This window comes from Silurus aristotelis (genome assembly GCF_946808225.1).
Source record: "Silurus aristotelis genome assembly, chromosome: 17".
NCBI classification, from domain to species: Eukaryota; Metazoa; Chordata; class Actinopteri; order Siluriformes; family Siluridae; genus Silurus; species Silurus aristotelis.
Genome location: NC_139590.1, coordinates 10293063 through 10309648, shown reverse-complemented (window position 1 = coordinate 10309648; position 16586 = coordinate 10293063). Strand labels below are relative to the sequence as shown.

Here is a 16586-nt window from a genome sequence, read left to right as displayed (position 1 = left end):
AGGCAGTGGAGTAGTCTTTGTGATCAGGTTCACCTCGGCCTGCTCTGGATTTGTGTTCACATCCCAGAGCATGTGTGGATGATTAGATTCCTTAGTTTTGTCAGGAAGTACTCATGCCTGGAAACATCTGCACTTATGTTTCACCACCCACTTTGCTTTAGATGAGGTGAAATTCTCTCATGTAAAACTAGCCATATTTGGAAAATATTCATATTACTATGTGTCAATGCATATTTTGTATAACAGCTATTTTTACCCCAATTACAATGCAATAACATTCTAAGGCTGTTACTTCAGAACTCAGTTTGTTAAAAAATAATAAATTGTGAGATATGTGAGCTTCATGTGAGAGATTTGTGCTGCAGTCCAGTGAGATCATGAGTGAAAATTCTGACCTTAAGTACAGCTTGAAAAATGTCCTATTGATGTCTGTCTGCAGAGTCTCTGCCACCTTGTGGCCAATTATGGAATTGTCACTAATGTTCAACTGCATAACCCACCCACAATTTACATAATTGCATTAAATGTGCATCGGAAATACTAGGAAATATTATCAAGCCAAAAGTGTACAGTTTATCATATTTTGCAATTTCTTTGCTGCTGATTGCCATGTATTATTTGTTATCTTTAATGATAAGACTATTAACCAGAAGCTAAACTAAGGTTCAGTACTGTTCTAGGACACACAAAGAGCGGCCATTTCCTACTAGATTTAGAGAGAACAAACATCATGATGATTTTGTTCTGTTTATCTGTCTCTGTCTCTCTCTCTCTCTCTCTCTCTCTCTCTCTCTCTCTCTCTCTCTCTCTCTCTCTCTCTCTTTTTCTGTGCAGGGCGGTGAATATGGCACAGATGAGGATGAGGAGATGAGCCCCATGTTTCCCAATGCCATCGAAGTGTTTGACCTGGCTGAGAGTGAGGACATGCTCTCACCAGTGGAGATGGATCCAGAGAAACTCACCCATAAGTTTAAAGAGGTCAGTGCAGTTGGCGGTCGTTTGTCTTCCTCCTCTTCTGACCTCAGCCGAAGAGATTCAGGTTGAGAGAATGGATTAAAATATGCTGCCTTCCAGTATTGAAATTCAGGTCAAGAAACATTTTGTTGAATAAAAGATGTGCCTTTGAAAAGATTGTTGTGTGTTGTGCATATCAAAAATTCACTTCAAGAGTTCCTCATGTGATCTCTTACATGCATTTGCTTCATTGTTTTCTCTCCAGCTCCAGATCAAGCATGCTGTGACCCAGGCTGAGATCCAGCAGCTGAAAAGAAAGGTAAAAAAAAAAAAGGAACATCACAGCTGTTTTAAGTTTACATAAGCTTGCAGATGATAAAAGGTTAATAGACATAGTGAGATTTAGTGATTTAGCATCATCTTTTTTGCTCTTTCTCTCTTCTGCAGCTGGCTCATGCCGAGCAGGAAAAGCTGCGTTGGAGGATGGAGAAGGCCCAGCTGGAGCAGACCGTGCGAGAGACGAAAGAACGCATGGAGAAGCTCGAGGGCTACTGGATGGAGGCCCAGAGCTTGTGTCAGGCAGTGGACGAGCATCTTAAGGAGACACAGGCACAGTACCAAACACTGGAGCGCAAGTACAGCAAAGCCAAACGCCTCATCAAAGAGTACCAGCAGAAGTGAGTGGGCAGGGAGGGGAAGGATGGCTTTGGATCAAATGGATGTGTAATTCCAAGTGCCAGTGGTGCTGTATACTGCTGGGCAAAAAAATACATGGACCAAGCCTAAAATGCAAATCATTAATTATTTTAATGAACTTCACAACAAATAATTGGTCAGGAAATTAGTGTGCTAACAGGCATTTATTAAACACATTTCTCTGAAGTTTTTTCTCTAAATTTCTCTGAATTTTTATACAAAGTGTGTGCAAAAAGTGTTAAAAATGTATCTTCTTGATTCCAAAAGGTAAAAGTTGACATTCAGAAAGGTCTTTAAATATACATGTCCAAGAGCAGTGTGGCTAATTCAGTGTCTTCATTTAATTTTTATCTGTTTTTGTCACACATTATATTTCGGCTGCGCTCTTTGCTTTACGAGTTCAGTTTTTTTTTCCTGAACAGTCAGAGATATGGGGTGAAGTTAAGAGGTTTCTAACAAGGAAGACATGAGGCCCCTGTAAACCCTAAGCGTTACGTTCCAGCCTGAAGTTTTCTCACATATACTGCTTTCAAAAAAGTGCAGTATCTTTCATTGTTCAAATATTTTCCATTTTCCAGTTCCAGTAAAATAAATAAGGTAATGTGCACAGTGGTGTAAAAGCTGGTAATGGGGTGTTTTAGCTCCGGTGGTTTAACATTAGGCACTACAGAGTGTCAGATTTACTTTGTGTGCATTCTGTGTGTGGTCATTAACTGGTGTGTGTGTATTGCAGAGAAATTGAGTATCTGAAGAGGGAGACAGCACAGAGACGTGCACAGGAGGAATCAGAGGTCGGCCACAAGGAGGAGACAGACAGTCTGCAGGAGAAGGTGCAGTGAAAGAAAAAGAAAAAAGCAAAGTCTCATTTGCTAAGTGACTGCATTCATTTCGAGCCTGAAGCCAAGCAAAAATAAATTAAAAGACTTTGAACATCTAAACTGTTTTACCGTTTAATGAACAAGTCAAATAGATTAGTGTGCATGGAGTAAAAGACAGATCCATACAAAACATTCTGAGTACATTTAACTGTTTATTTTGATATAAGAGAAACAGTGGAAGAGAAAATGCTGCTATTCATTTGAGCTAAAACTCAACAGCATTATTATCAGAGGTGGGAAGTAACGAAGTACAAATACTCGTTACTGTGCTTAAGTAGATTTTTCCTGGTATCAGTACTTTAATTCACTATTTCTTTTTCAGAAAACTTTTATTCATTAAATTTTTCACACAAATATCTGTACTTTCTAAACAGACTCATTACTTTAGTTTTAATCTGTTTGGTGCAGATGTGGCAAAAACACACACATCCTTCACTCAAGTTAAACTACAGATACTAAAGTTTTAAAAGACTGGTAAAAGTTGAAGTACTGACTACACTTTTTTAAGTTAAAATAAAGACTTTTGGGCTCTGTCATGTACTTAAGTAAAAAGTAGCCATTACTACTACCTGTTTTAATGTCATGCTGGTAACTGGACCTCACATCATATCAATATTACGGCTGTAATAGGGCTGTTCATATATTTAATCACAATTAATCTTGTGATTGTCATGAGTTAGCTCCCGAATAATCACAATTTATTCACACATTTCTATCTGTTCTAAATTTACCTTAAATTAATACTTTTACCATTTTTTATATTTTAATCAACATGATCATGGACAAATATGGATGCTTTATGCAAATGTATAATCAATGAAAAAAATGTATACGATAAAAAATAAAAGTAAAAAATATGAATTTCTTTTCCTCATAACGCTGAAACGAGCGTAAATTACTCTGGCTTTTGAGATCATACAAATAAGAGCAATACATCATTTGGATCTGTAAAGAGTCTACTTTTCTTTGTATACACTCACAATAACAACAAAATGCTGCGCTTTTGTAAAATAAAGAAGAGATTGTGTGCTCTCTGGCATCTCTCCTCACAGACACATAAATAAAACAACCTGAATCTCAGTGAATACTTGCGTCCACTTGGTGTCCTGATGATTTAAGGAATTGAAAACACCATAATTACTTTTAATAACATTTACAAGAATATTTTGTCTTCATGCTCTTTGTCGAGTTTGGTTTCACTAATAATAAACATGCATTTGCATAAAGCATCGATATTAGTCTGTGCTCATGTTGATTAGAGTATGAAAAATGTGAACAGTATTAATTTAGGGTACATTTAGAACAGAAAAACGGGGCATTAAGAAGCAAATTAATCGGGGGTAAACTCAAGACAATCATGGGATTAATCACGTTTAAGTATGTTAATCGATTGGCAACCCTAATATTAATATGATATGATGTCCAGTACTTCAGTACTTTTTACTTAAGTACATGTCAGAGCCCAAACTTGTTTACTTTAACTTGAGTGAAAAAGTATAGTCAGTACTTCAACTTTTAGAAGAGCATTTGAAAACATGAGTATATGTACTTACTGTGAAGGATGTGTGTATTTTTGCCACCTCTATTTATTATATTGTGTCAGTACTTGACGTGTTGCTGGTAACGCAATAGAAAACAAACGCTTGCTGATACCACACAAAAGAAAACAATCACATAAAATACATGGATTTTAAGACCACTGTTTTCAATGAATGTGACTGTAATCAACACAGAAACTTGCTTTTATTGCGGAGGTTATTACTTTATTGCACACGTTACAGCACTTATTTTAAAAGAGGAGCACATTGCCTGTAAATGATGCAGTCTCTTTGCAGTAGTGACTCTTTTTATTTATATATATTTTTTTGTCGTTGTTGCTCTTCCATTTTTTTGTTAGATGATTATTAGGTTTGGTTGGTGACCCTTTGACAGTCAAACATGGGACAGTGATTTCCACTCCACTGGACTTCTATTATCACTAGTTGCAGTTTATACTTTTGTTTACTAGGTTTAATTATACCTCAGTGACACTCAGTGTGTTGCATATGTAAATATGTTTATGCTGGTTGGTCAAAAGAGGTAATAAGTATTTCAGTGGAATTTTAAATGTATGGTGTCAATAAGAATTTTATGAAATGTATGACGTGATATGCTCCTTTTCTAATATTTGCTTGGTCACTTATGTGATGTAAATGTTACACACTTCTTAGTTATAAAGGGAATGCCAACAAAGGACCTGATAAAAAGAGTATTGAAGCAGGCAGGGCCTACCATTTAGCCATGAAACCTCAACTGCTTAGATGTGTTTTATTGTATTATTTCTAAAGCCTCCATTGTTGCTGTTTCTTTTTTTTGCATTTAGATCACCGACTTAGAAACGAAGGTGGGTGCACTCAAGAGCTCGGAGCCCTCCTAAACCTGCCCAGGAACTATAGAGAATGAGGGAGAGAGCAGGAGCAAAGTCTTTCAGCCCTGGCCATCCCTCCTTCCTGCATGTTTTCCCCTGTGGCATGCAACAATGGACAACCAAATAAACTGAAAGAAAGTTTGAAAAGGATGTTACTGGGGGAAAAGGGGTGTGGCCGAGAAATCATAAAATCCTGCCAGATGTGTGGCACAGACCTGCTCACCTCTAGTCTTCATGACACCCCATGTAATCTACGATTTTTTTTGTTGCTTTCAAAAAGTATTTGATTTACTTTTCCTTTTTTTTAATGGCCCTATAAAACATATTGGTAACTCACAGCACATTCGAGTGACACCCACCATCTGGACCTGGTGCCAAGCAAACTGAAAGAAAAAGAACTTGTTTTTTTTATTATTTGCGTCATTTCTGCAAAAGGAGTTGATGGTGTTTGTATATATTCTCCAATGTATTTAAGATGCTTAAGCAATGAGCTGTAGGGCATCAGAGGAAAAAAAGGAGTGGATGGGGCATTGCGAGGGATGGGGAGGGTCATGCCAGGGTGCTGATGGGTATATGTTAAAGCAAACATAACAAATTTTTCCTAGTTCTAGACTGGCACAGATGGGGTCGTGTTCTTCGTTCATGGTTTTTTTTTTTTTCGTTGAGCAAAATGGCAAACAGGGTGTGAGACTCATGTAAGTTGATCTTCTGATGTACCTTCTAGACTTACATTTCACACTTTGCATTCTTCTAGACAGTATTACTGGAAGTGTGTAGTGGACCTCTGAATCACTGTCTCCTGCATTTCCCTCTCATGCATCTATCAGTGAAAGAATGAGAAAGAGAAGCCGTATAACAGGAGGCCTTTTGTGGTTAATTCTACCATTCTTTTTATTTATATATATATATATATATATATATATATATATATATATATATATATATATATATATATATCATCTGCTCACAGCAGAAATACAACAGTGAGGCTTCATCATCACATTTTTAAGTTGTTAGTTTTCCAGGCAAAATTTTATTCTTCACAGATCTAGAATTCCAAACAAATGCCCTGCTCTAATATTGAGCTATTTATCTCAAAGCACATGATTCGGTAGCTACGCATCACTCTGTAATAGGAAAGGCGTGTAGTTCAGAGAGGGAGGAATGTAAACCCGGACCTGCTGATAGGCTCCTGAGTTCCAGGAGTTCAACATTGTTAGATCAGAAGGAACTCTCTTCTCAGCGTAATGATCACCAATACTTTGCATTCTTTTCGCTTTTGCAGATTTGTTCATAGTGAGCAGCTTCTTTTTTTCCTTAACTGACCTCAAGGCAGATTTTTACTATTGCATTCAGTCAAACATTATAAATTCATGGAAACTGGAATATAGACCGAGTTAAATACAGCTTTTAGTTAGGCAACTGGCCTTTAATCTGATTTTGGACTTGCCTCCACAGCTGAGATCACAGCTCAGTCGTAGCATTAAAGGATAATTCTGGTATTTTTGAACAAATATGTGTTTATAACAGTAAGGCAACACGGCCAGGTGGCAGACACCAGACAATTTCATGTGTTAAGGCACCATTTAGTCTTTTTTTTTTTGGAAGAAAAAGTGTCTGGGTGACCATCAACCTGCAGTTACTTTAAATCTGATGTAAATCTTTTAGGACTGGTGGGGCGTCTGCTGGAGATATTCTCTCTGTTCGCAATAAGAAAGAAACTCTGCTGTCGGTATATGTTTATTCAAAAATTTTCATTAAAATGTATTGAGCATTGATTCTGAAGAGACAGTATTAGTTTGAGCAGAGCAAATGCATTAGCCTGTAGTTTTCCATGGCTTTCTCATGTATGTAATTTAATTCAATCCCATTGCTTCCACTTTGCTATGTTTTGTAATAATATAAATGTCTCTTACAATGCAGTATTGAAAGCAGCATCTGGGGTTTTATCCGAACTTTTAACAGATATTTTAGTGATTACAATTATTACTCAGCAACAAAATATAATGGGCTTCGTCATTGTCAGTAGAATATAAATAGAGTTTTTAAAGTGTGGAAATAGATCTTCATTCATTTGCTCTGGATACAATCTTAAGTCTGTGCACATATGCAAGAAGGATTGTAACAGAGCACACTGCGCTAGTCCAGGGTCTGTGTGTATCAAGCGTCCCAGCTCAGCCATGTAGAGTTTTGTTCATCAACACGACGACTCATCGTGAAACAACACTTTTTCTCTTGAGAGGTTTGATACATGAACACAATCCCTGAACTACCTCAGGTCCATTTTTTTCCCATTTGTCTATTTTCCCCTCCTTGTTCTTTTGAGTATTTTTTTGCACATAGTCAAAATAGAACACCATTCAGAACTGGAAAACAATTGTGTAATTGTGTGAAACAGTTTCGACATGCTACAGTGGGGTTCATTTGATGACAGTCAGCATGTTGTAAGCTTGTCTCTGCTCCAGCTGTGCATCTGTGCCAGTACACCCCATATGATCCACTCAGGTTAAATGAGTATCACGTACACAGACCTATTCCGGAGAACACGCGACTCGTTTTTGTCACATCGCAGGAGGACACTGAGGAATTCCATTCTTTTTCTGGCACAAGAATTCGTTCAGTGTTAAATGTATCGCTGATGTTACTGAATCAGCGCAACTGAACTGTGTCCCAGAGCACGAAAGCTGTATCCGGATCAGCGTTCGCCTTTTGATAAATGTGTTTGCTGTAACAGGAACTGATCCTCAATCAGAACTCCTGGAGGATGGGCCAGTAAAGATTTGAACACCATCAGGATGAAACACAGCAGGACAAGCTTCATGCTGAGTGATTATCAGAGCACTGAAACACTAGTCAAACATTCAATACGTACATTCCATTCAACTTGCTTTTTTTTGCGGATGCTGTAGCCTTCAAAAAGGTTCACTTTGCTTCTGTGTACAGAGAGGAACTCATTCCTCATACTGATGTAAGGGTGTTACTCATTTTAATGTGAACTAAAACTTGACTCCATTCCTTCACCATTGAGGTTTTTTTTTTTATTGCTTTGAGCTGCAATCATTTAAATAAGAAAAAAAAAAAAATACAATGCTCCATTCGAAAAGGAGCATCATGTTCATCTTGCATAATTTACTGTCATTAACAATAAATGCAAAAAAATGTGTTCAATAATGTGGGGTGATGACTTTTTATGAGCGTGTATGAGGTTTCATGCTTGCAATAGTCATTCTGGGATTAATCCTATTTATGCAAAAGATTATGCACATTGTGCGTGTTGTTTCATTAAAAGTTATACAATGGCATTTATTCCAAAACCACTGAAAGAAAGAATTTTGAAAACACACAGTCTGACTCATGAGCTCATCAGAAGAGGCTTTATTTAAGATTTATCAGGATTTTTTGAGGGGGTGGGGAGATAGAGGCGGAGCAGCGCCTTCTCCTGACCCGCCTATCTCTCGCCTCATTGGATACGTCTGAGTTTCAGAGGAGGGCACTGTAAACACGGACTTCTGTACAAAAACCAAAATAAAAACAACACCCAAAGATCGTAAGTTACCCGCTTTTTTTAAAAAAAGAAGAAGAAAAAAATAAATCAGGAAAACAACGAAATCCAACTAAAGCGAACACGTGCTGTACAATTCCAGTAAATCGCAAAATAGAAAACAATTAAACAAAGGAAAATACATCCGAAGATAGTCAACATAATTAGAATATATGTACACATCATCTACTACAACTAGGAACCAAATAAAAACTGCAATTCGTCATGAACATTAGACTCTCGATCTCTTTTTAAAATGTACACGTATTTTTTTTAACCCCCTCAGATACAAAACAAATATTCTCATTGGAACATCCATCTTATTTCTCATACATAAAATAGAGTCTTCATATTTATTTAGCTATTTACATGAATGTATGTACATGGAGGCTTTTCAGACAGGCAAAAGGTTCTCAGCAGGAGGGAAATCCTGAGAGAGTCGCATCAGAGACGAGTAAAAGCAGCCAGCAGCGGTTAGACGTTTTCCCTGCGGCCCGTCTAAAAGCACGTTTGCTTTATAGCTTATGATGGCTCCGTTTAGGGTTTGGCAAGAGATGATGAACTGTGTTTGAGAGCAGATTAATGCCCATGGCGTTTAATAGCGCATACAGGATGTGTAAAGTCCAAAATAAGCTTAATACATTAGAAGAACGTCAAGCTGTAGATTACTGCCTGTGTTAGAAATGAAGGAAAAGTAAATGTGATGCTGAACTGTAAGAGAATCGATAAATAAATACAGGTATATTGAAAACTTGCATTTAAAATGAAATGGTGAAAGCCTCTCATATGCAGTAGATTAAATAAGAGCATGTATATTTTGTAATAAATACTTAAGGTGGATAAAGGTCTCAGCATACTTCATACAGAGACGATGTTTGGACAGCTTCCTTGAACAATATGACCTCATCGCAGAGCAAATAGATGTTGTGTAGAGGTGCAACATCAAAGCCTTCATCTGGAGCTTTCAGACACAACAACCTATAAGAAATCACTGTAGCAGGGCTTAACTTCATTCACCCTCACAGACGTCGTCTCTGCATTACATATGCTGAGGCCTTAGCTGTATGAAGAAGCTGCTTTTGGATTGGTGATTCATGGACGGAAGTGTGCGTGCGTGTGTGTGTGTGTGCGTTTAAAACAGAGCTCAGAGTTGTGGGGCTACAGTAAGTGCCAAGTGCCTTTGTTGGCTTGCGTGGGAGGGAAAGGAGACACAAAGTCCACGAGGTCAGATTGTCTCATGTTTGTGTTGGGGGTTTTTTATCGTGTGAGGTAAAAGAGGTGAAGTCTATACTGATCCAGAAGAAATGTAGTGTGATCCCATAACATTCTCTTTAGTTCCACTGATGGCAGTGCAAACTGGACAGATCTCGCCACAACGGAGTGAAAAACAAAGAAATATCTATGTAATATATAGGATAAATCTTAAGAAAACTGAAGAAAAAAGGATCAAAGGTCTTTACCGAGTGGGAAAATAACACTGAGATGTTGTAGATATATTATGTGTGAAGAAGCGTGCTGTATCACAGTTAACTGTGTCCCAAAGTCCGGACTCGAGAAGCAGGAGATCCTGCTGTATGTCCTGACAGATTTCACTACTCTTCCAGCAGTCCAGCTGTGATGGAGAAGCAGAAAGGTTTTGTTATGAGCAGGGACGGGGTCTGAAGGGCAGGATGGCAGATGATTAGCCCTGTTACATATCTTTGGGCTCAAGCTTACAGGACATTTCGAAAAGCAGGTTCTGATTGTCGATGACCTGCAGCTGGCGCACATACGCCTTTGTCTGGAGGTGGGAGGGAGACGGCTCAGCGTCCATCACTATGAGGAAGACAGACAGAGAGAGAAAAAGAGAGAGAAACAGATATTCAGACAAAACTTTTTTGTTAAATCATACAAAACAATACACTTGGTACATTTAATATTTAAGAGTATCTGAATATTATTAAGCCAAAAAGGTTTCGGAATAAAATGTATTATTATCAAATTTCTTTTAATGACAAACAGCAGGAGGTGATATTTGTGTTGCTTAATTACAATTCTCTATGAATGTAAGTCAAATTAATGTAATTTATACAAAACATACAACCATAACACATAACACAGGATATAAAATATTAAATCTGCAATGCATGAGACCACAATTAAAAGATATTTGTTCTGAAAATCCTACTACAGCCTGGACTCGGTACTCAGTACACGGAGAGAGGAGACAAGATAATTAGACCAATGATCAATCTGCAATTAAGCTAAAATACCTATTCTCACCACAAGGTGGCGACATTGCTTTGAAAACTGTTAACCCATTGCACCGTACCGCACAGATCCATTTCACTACAGGAGTTCAGCATCTGTTGCTAAGACACGCTAAGAGAAAGAGAAAGTAGGAAAGAGAATGTGTGGTGCCTGTGAGGGGAAAAAAGCTATGAATAGCTACACATTCTCCTCTCTCAGCTACAAAAAACTCATGCAATTCCTGTGTCCATTCACAGTCTGTCAAGAGTTCAATTTCTCAGTTTTACACTGACCCGGGACAAGCATCCCTTGAACAAATCCTATCTAAAATATCATTCCAAAGCACGTCTTTTAAGACTCATGAGCACAAGTGCCATTAAAGCCACTCTCTCAGCTCTTCCTCTTCTTTGGTGTTTTTTTTTGGACAGCAAGTGCATAATATAGGTGATTACAGAGCTATTAACGTCTACATCTGACTCACATTGAAAGTTCAAACCCATCGAAAATGACACGCAACTCTGATGTGCTGCAGTTTACTAAAATGCCAGTGGCCATGATGAGAGGCTTCGGACCACGGTAACCGATGCCCTTTGACATCGTTGCGTCAATAATGTCATCAGATGGTGCTGAAAATGCCATTAGTGTTTGCATGTGCGGGACCAATCTTACAGAATAGCTGGAAACGATTTGCCTTACAGTCTCAGGTTTGATCCTCCACCTGATTAGAGGTGTCGCAGTTTTTCAATTAATCGGCATATAGTAATGGTTGTTGCTAATTAAAATGCCAACTCCAATTCCCTTCTATTATACGGTATAAATCTTACCCTATCTAACTTTGCATGCCCTATATCAATGCTTTTCATTCCAGTCATGTCAGGCTGCAACCCAACAGAGTCTTATCTCTCTGAACTCCTGCTAAATCCTCCTAAAGTAACCTCTGTTCCTCAACTGCATTAAAAACATTACGCCTGCATAATCCGCTACTGTTATTAATATGTTTCCTTGATTTCTTCACTCCCACCATTCACACAACCATAATATTATCATTAACAATGACTATTGAATATGGAATTGCTGATCAGTATTAAAGCAGTGCTGTACACTGACAGCCAAGGTAGATTTTATTGTTTGTTTGTTTCTTGGCTTTGTGTGCCAACCTACCTGACGGCTATTCTCTTTTTTAGTTTACACTGATAATATGATATGTACACTAACATTGTAAAAGAAAGAACTGACAGAATTTTTTTTTTCTTAAAACAAATATTAGAACAAATGTTTGCTTTTGGTAACAAACGTACAAATAGATTTTTGTACATATTACATTAATTTATGTTTTCATCTTCAGTAACCACTTTATCCACTTTATGCAGTAAAACTGGACCCTGTCCCATTAACACTAGGAGCAAATCAGGAGGAAGATACATTTTTCCTTCCATCTCCACCAGCAAGTTGAATAATGTGATACATGTGATACAATCTAAATAAAATCGTGAACTAGTTATACTGTAAATATTTAAATCAGTAGCATCCCTGCTCCTGACACACCGGATCCAGTTTGTTGCGTCAATATCATAATATTTATGGGTTACAGCAGGTATAAGCAGAACTTGCTTGACAATTATTAGTAATAAAATTCAACTTAATGCTTCAAAAATATAAAAGCTTAGACACCCAATAAGAGGCTAGCCTAAACCGGATTAAGAGAACTAACAAACAGGCATGATTCAGTGGCAATCCCTTTAACGCAAACCAATAAGTGTAATCCACTCAAGGGGATGAAATGGGAAAAGCACTCTAATGATTAAACTGGAAGAACATGCTTCAGTCAGAGGGACGAGGCTCTGATCAATGTACAGTAACAGTTCAGATTTTCAGACCTGAACCAAGAAAATTGATTTCTTACAGTAAAAGATGTTCACATTAACAGTGTTTCAGTAATAAATAATATAATCCTACATCTGGCTTTTAAGTTCTTAACACAAAAATATTACACGAATTCTTATAGCATATTTTTTTTAAATACATTACATTGGACACTGATACAGAACAGACAGGATCCCGTTCAGTGCAACACAAAAGATAATCATTAGTATAGTCTTCATTGAATGCTGTTCACTACCACAGTGGACCTGTTTGCTCTTCTTGTGTTTAGTTACAACGAATAGGTGCAATAGCTATAATCTTCAAATACGATTTATGATCATTCTATTGTATGATTATCTGTGATTAACTCGCTCTGTGACCTAGAACACTAGACTGAGTAAACTCTGAATGAATTATCGTGGGCCTCAGATGTCTGGATTAGAAAGTTGATTTGGGGAAAATTTGTTACGTTACTTTTATTCAAAACACTAGAGATTGTGGATTAAAAGATTTAAATCATCTGAAAATAGTGAGCGCTTAGACTTCCATTTACAAGCTTTTATAAAATGTATTTATTGAATTTATTAAAAATATTGCAGTTTTCTGAATACCTGGTTTTAGTAGAAAATCATTTTAAATAAGTAAAGAGAAAAAAATTGTGATTGATATAGACTATTTATATTATAAAATTAATACGGTAATAAACTGTCAAAATATGCTTTTCTAAAAAATACTGAATACCATGAAATCTTTTTATTTTATTTAAATTTATAATGGCTAAAAATAAATAAATTAATTTAAATCATGTATATATGATTAACATATACATATACAGATACAGATACATATATCATATATTCATTGCAAACTGAAGTAGCTGTTAAATTATTTATTTTTTTAAATAGTTAAATGTAGATAAAAAAAAAAACATTCATACATTAAACAGATTAATTAAATAAATGTAACAGATTTTTGTCTTTTTCATTGAATAATTTCTTAATACTTTTTCATAAATAAAGCTTCTGTATATAAAATATACATGCAAGTAATCAAAATTTGGCATTACTAGACTTATCCAAATGATACTACATTTATTGACAAATTATCCCCCCCCCCCCCCCTTTCCATTCTTTATTTTTATTCCCCCTTATTTTTAATATCATATACTAAAACATTATTAACCAGGAAAAGTTGATTCTTGTGATCACTGACATGTCTCTCTCCTCTGTTTGAAGACTTTCCCAGAAACCGCTTTATATCTGACTGTTAAAGTGCTGACAGTGCACTCCCATTCCACCAGTGTAATTTGTTACTAAATGAAGAACATTAAAATGAATTCATTAATAAATATAAACATGCACTAATCAGAGAATTGACCTTCTGAACCAATTAGAATTGAGAATTCAACAGCTCTGTAGTAAATAATAAAATATAAGCACACCATTTATACTTTTTTTTTTGCTTTTTAAAATTCATTTCCCAGTTTCATTTACAAACATTTGGTTGAAAGACAATGTTCACTGAATGGAAGGAAGCATTGGGTGTGGAGGTATAACGAGTGATTATAGTATAGCGGGTTGAATTACGCTGTGCGTAAGCAGCACGCGACGAGTTTCAACATTATCGCCCGAGGTGATGTCATGGTTGCCATGGTGCCTCGGCTATTGTTTGTTTGATTGGTTTGATTTTAAATGAAAATATGTGAGTGGGAAATGAAAGTGCTGGGAGCCACACAGCTGCTGCACAAACAAACCAATGCTTTCAGGCTTATGAAGGAGGGGCTGCCTGTTCCCAAAACCCTACAGTAATATAACACAATAAACTGCAAATTGTTTTCGGATCAGGATATCTCACACACACGCACTCACAAAAACCAGACCTTGCAATAACACGTGCACAAAAAGCAATTGAGTCTAATATGTCAGATGTGTGTAATAAGTGTGTGTGTGTGTGTGTGTGTGTGTGTGTGTGTGTGTGTGTGTGTGTGTGTGTGTGTGTGTGTGTGTGTGTTTTGAAGTGCTGCTCGCTGTTTTGCTGGCCCTAAGGGTTGTGCTGTTCTAAACAGATGGGATGTGGCAGGGTGGAGCAGAGCTCCCCCAAAATTAATCCACTCAGACAGGTGTGTCCGAGCATGTGTGCTTGTTGTGGGTGGAGCTGTGTTCTGCTTTTTCACAGCAATCCTTTTTGACAAGTTGGTTTCTGCCTCTGTATCTGTGTGTGCTTTTGAGACCAAAAGGGAGGGAGAGAGAGAGAGAGAGAGAGAGAGAGAGAGAGAGAGAGAGAGAGAGAGAGAGAGAGAGAGAGAGAGAGAGAGAAATACAGTCTTGGATTACCCTACCTAGCTGAGTACTCCTGTACCGCCTGATGCTCCTAACCATTTCTGCAACTTTGTGCTGGAAGAAAAAAGGAAAAATTAAAAACGTGGTCATGACTCATGACTCACTACAGGCAAAACAACTGGGTTTGCACATGCATTGTCGCTCACCATCTTCTCAAAATTAACCAATTCCCCATGGAAGGTCTTACAGCTCTCATGAAGAAAAGTCAGATCTGGAGAAAAAAAAACAAAGATACATAGTTGAAGCAAGGTAACGCCATGACAGGTCAAAACATGATTAGAAAGGCACCTACTCTCCTGCAGAGCATCATCATAATGCACAAACTTTAAATGAAAATGTGAAGACAGAATAAAAGTGTGAAGGCTGTAAAGATGCTGAACATGTTATAATCAGCTCTGTCTCTTTAGCTCCACTGCATTACACTGCAGAGGTGGAAACAAACGAAGGCCAGATGAACATGCTGAGACAAGTAAATGCATACCACCAAGAGCAAATATCTGAATACAGGTGATTCATTACAGAGAATAGAACATAGACAGTCAGAAGGGTTGTTTAGGTTATACTTAGATAACCTCTTCATCCTACGTGGCTTCAACAGCCTGGAGCTGGTAAACAGTCATTAAAAATGTAACATAGAAGCGCAAACATAACCTCAGCAAGTTCCCAAAGGGCCAAAATATCTAGAACAGCCACTAATAATTTATCAACTGAAAAAAACTGAGTGATGAACAGTAAAGTGAGACTCTATAAAGTTAGTTTCTGTTAATAAAAATCTAATTTAACAAAAATTGCAACTTGGCAGCATTACAATTAAAATTTGGTTAACATTCGGCGACTCTGTGAACTTGTCCAACAAGATTAAAGACCTGTGTAGTGACATCTTGGTCTACTTTATGAAGAACAATCTAATGTTTAATTCACACTCATATCTGTATTTTTAAGTGCCTTATAATGTTAACAAGAGGTATAATGCTGCATAGATTTAAGAGAATGAACTAAAATTGACAGGCAATTCAAATTTTTTAAACTAATGTATAAATAGACTAGAAAATGATTTGTCTGTAATTCTGATTACTTTATTCATCATTCTTAAACTAATGCCAGATCCAAAATGCTGAACAAAGCTACTCACATTCACATTGGAGAATACTAAACAGAAGCACCTTGTGGCAGATTCAGTGTTAAATTTTAAATAATTAAGACTTAAAGAGTACTGTATTTTGTTAAAGCCTAAGGTTTACAATCTTAACACTGGAATTAAATGTTAATTTTATACGAGACATGAAAACTGTTAAAAAAATTTAAAAAACAAAGTGTGAATTTTGAACAGAGCGGAATGGCAGAAAATTATTTCATGAAAATTATCAGGATATAGCTGATCGTATTCATTATTTACAAAAAAAAATAAAATGTATGAGATAAGTCATGATATGACTCTTGGAATGAGAAACTGCAAGTAATTGAAAGGTAAGCTTCACTATTGATTTGTTGAAATGCATTTACAAAATAAAGATTAAAGACACCAAATTTGAATGACGCAAAGCTTGAATGTGACTTGGTATGTGAATAAAATCCTGGTTTTTAAAAGTAAATAAACTAAAAACTCAGACAAAGCATTTAATTATGTACCATCATCACCAGCCATATTACATAGAAGTCATAATAACATGGTGAAAGAA

At 36.8% G+C, this 16586-nt stretch overlaps 2 protein-coding genes across 2 annotated transcripts in view; one reads left to right on the top strand and one right to left on the bottom strand.

The window, feature by feature from the left end:
• The window catches only part of ppp1r9ba (protein phosphatase 1, regulatory subunit 9Ba), a 44578-nt gene extending 36472 nt beyond the window's left edge, over positions 1-8106 (top strand). Inside the window, exons 7-11 of the mRNA XM_083566646.1 lie at positions 835-978; positions 1220-1273; positions 1402-1631; positions 2384-2480; positions 4891-8106. Coding sequence (XP_083422772.1) covers positions 835-978; positions 1220-1273; positions 1402-1631; positions 2384-2480; positions 4891-4944 — 579 coding nt within the window. The 3' untranslated portion in view covers positions 4945-8106. The remainder of the gene's footprint in view (positions 1-834; positions 979-1219; positions 1274-1401; positions 1632-2383; positions 2481-4890) is intronic.
• Positions 8107-8295: 189 nt separating this feature from the next.
• The window catches only part of rapgefl1 (Rap guanine nucleotide exchange factor (GEF)-like 1), a 40736-nt gene continuing 32445 nt past the window's right edge, over positions 8296-16586 (bottom strand). The window contains exons 13-15 of the mRNA XM_083566652.1: positions 15054-15118; positions 14907-14961; positions 8296-10291 (exon numbers count right to left, since the gene is read on the bottom strand). Coding sequence (XP_083422778.1) covers positions 10167-10291; positions 14907-14961; positions 15054-15118 — 245 coding nt within the window. The 3' untranslated portion in view covers positions 8296-10166. The remainder of the gene's footprint in view (positions 10292-14906; positions 14962-15053; positions 15119-16586) is intronic.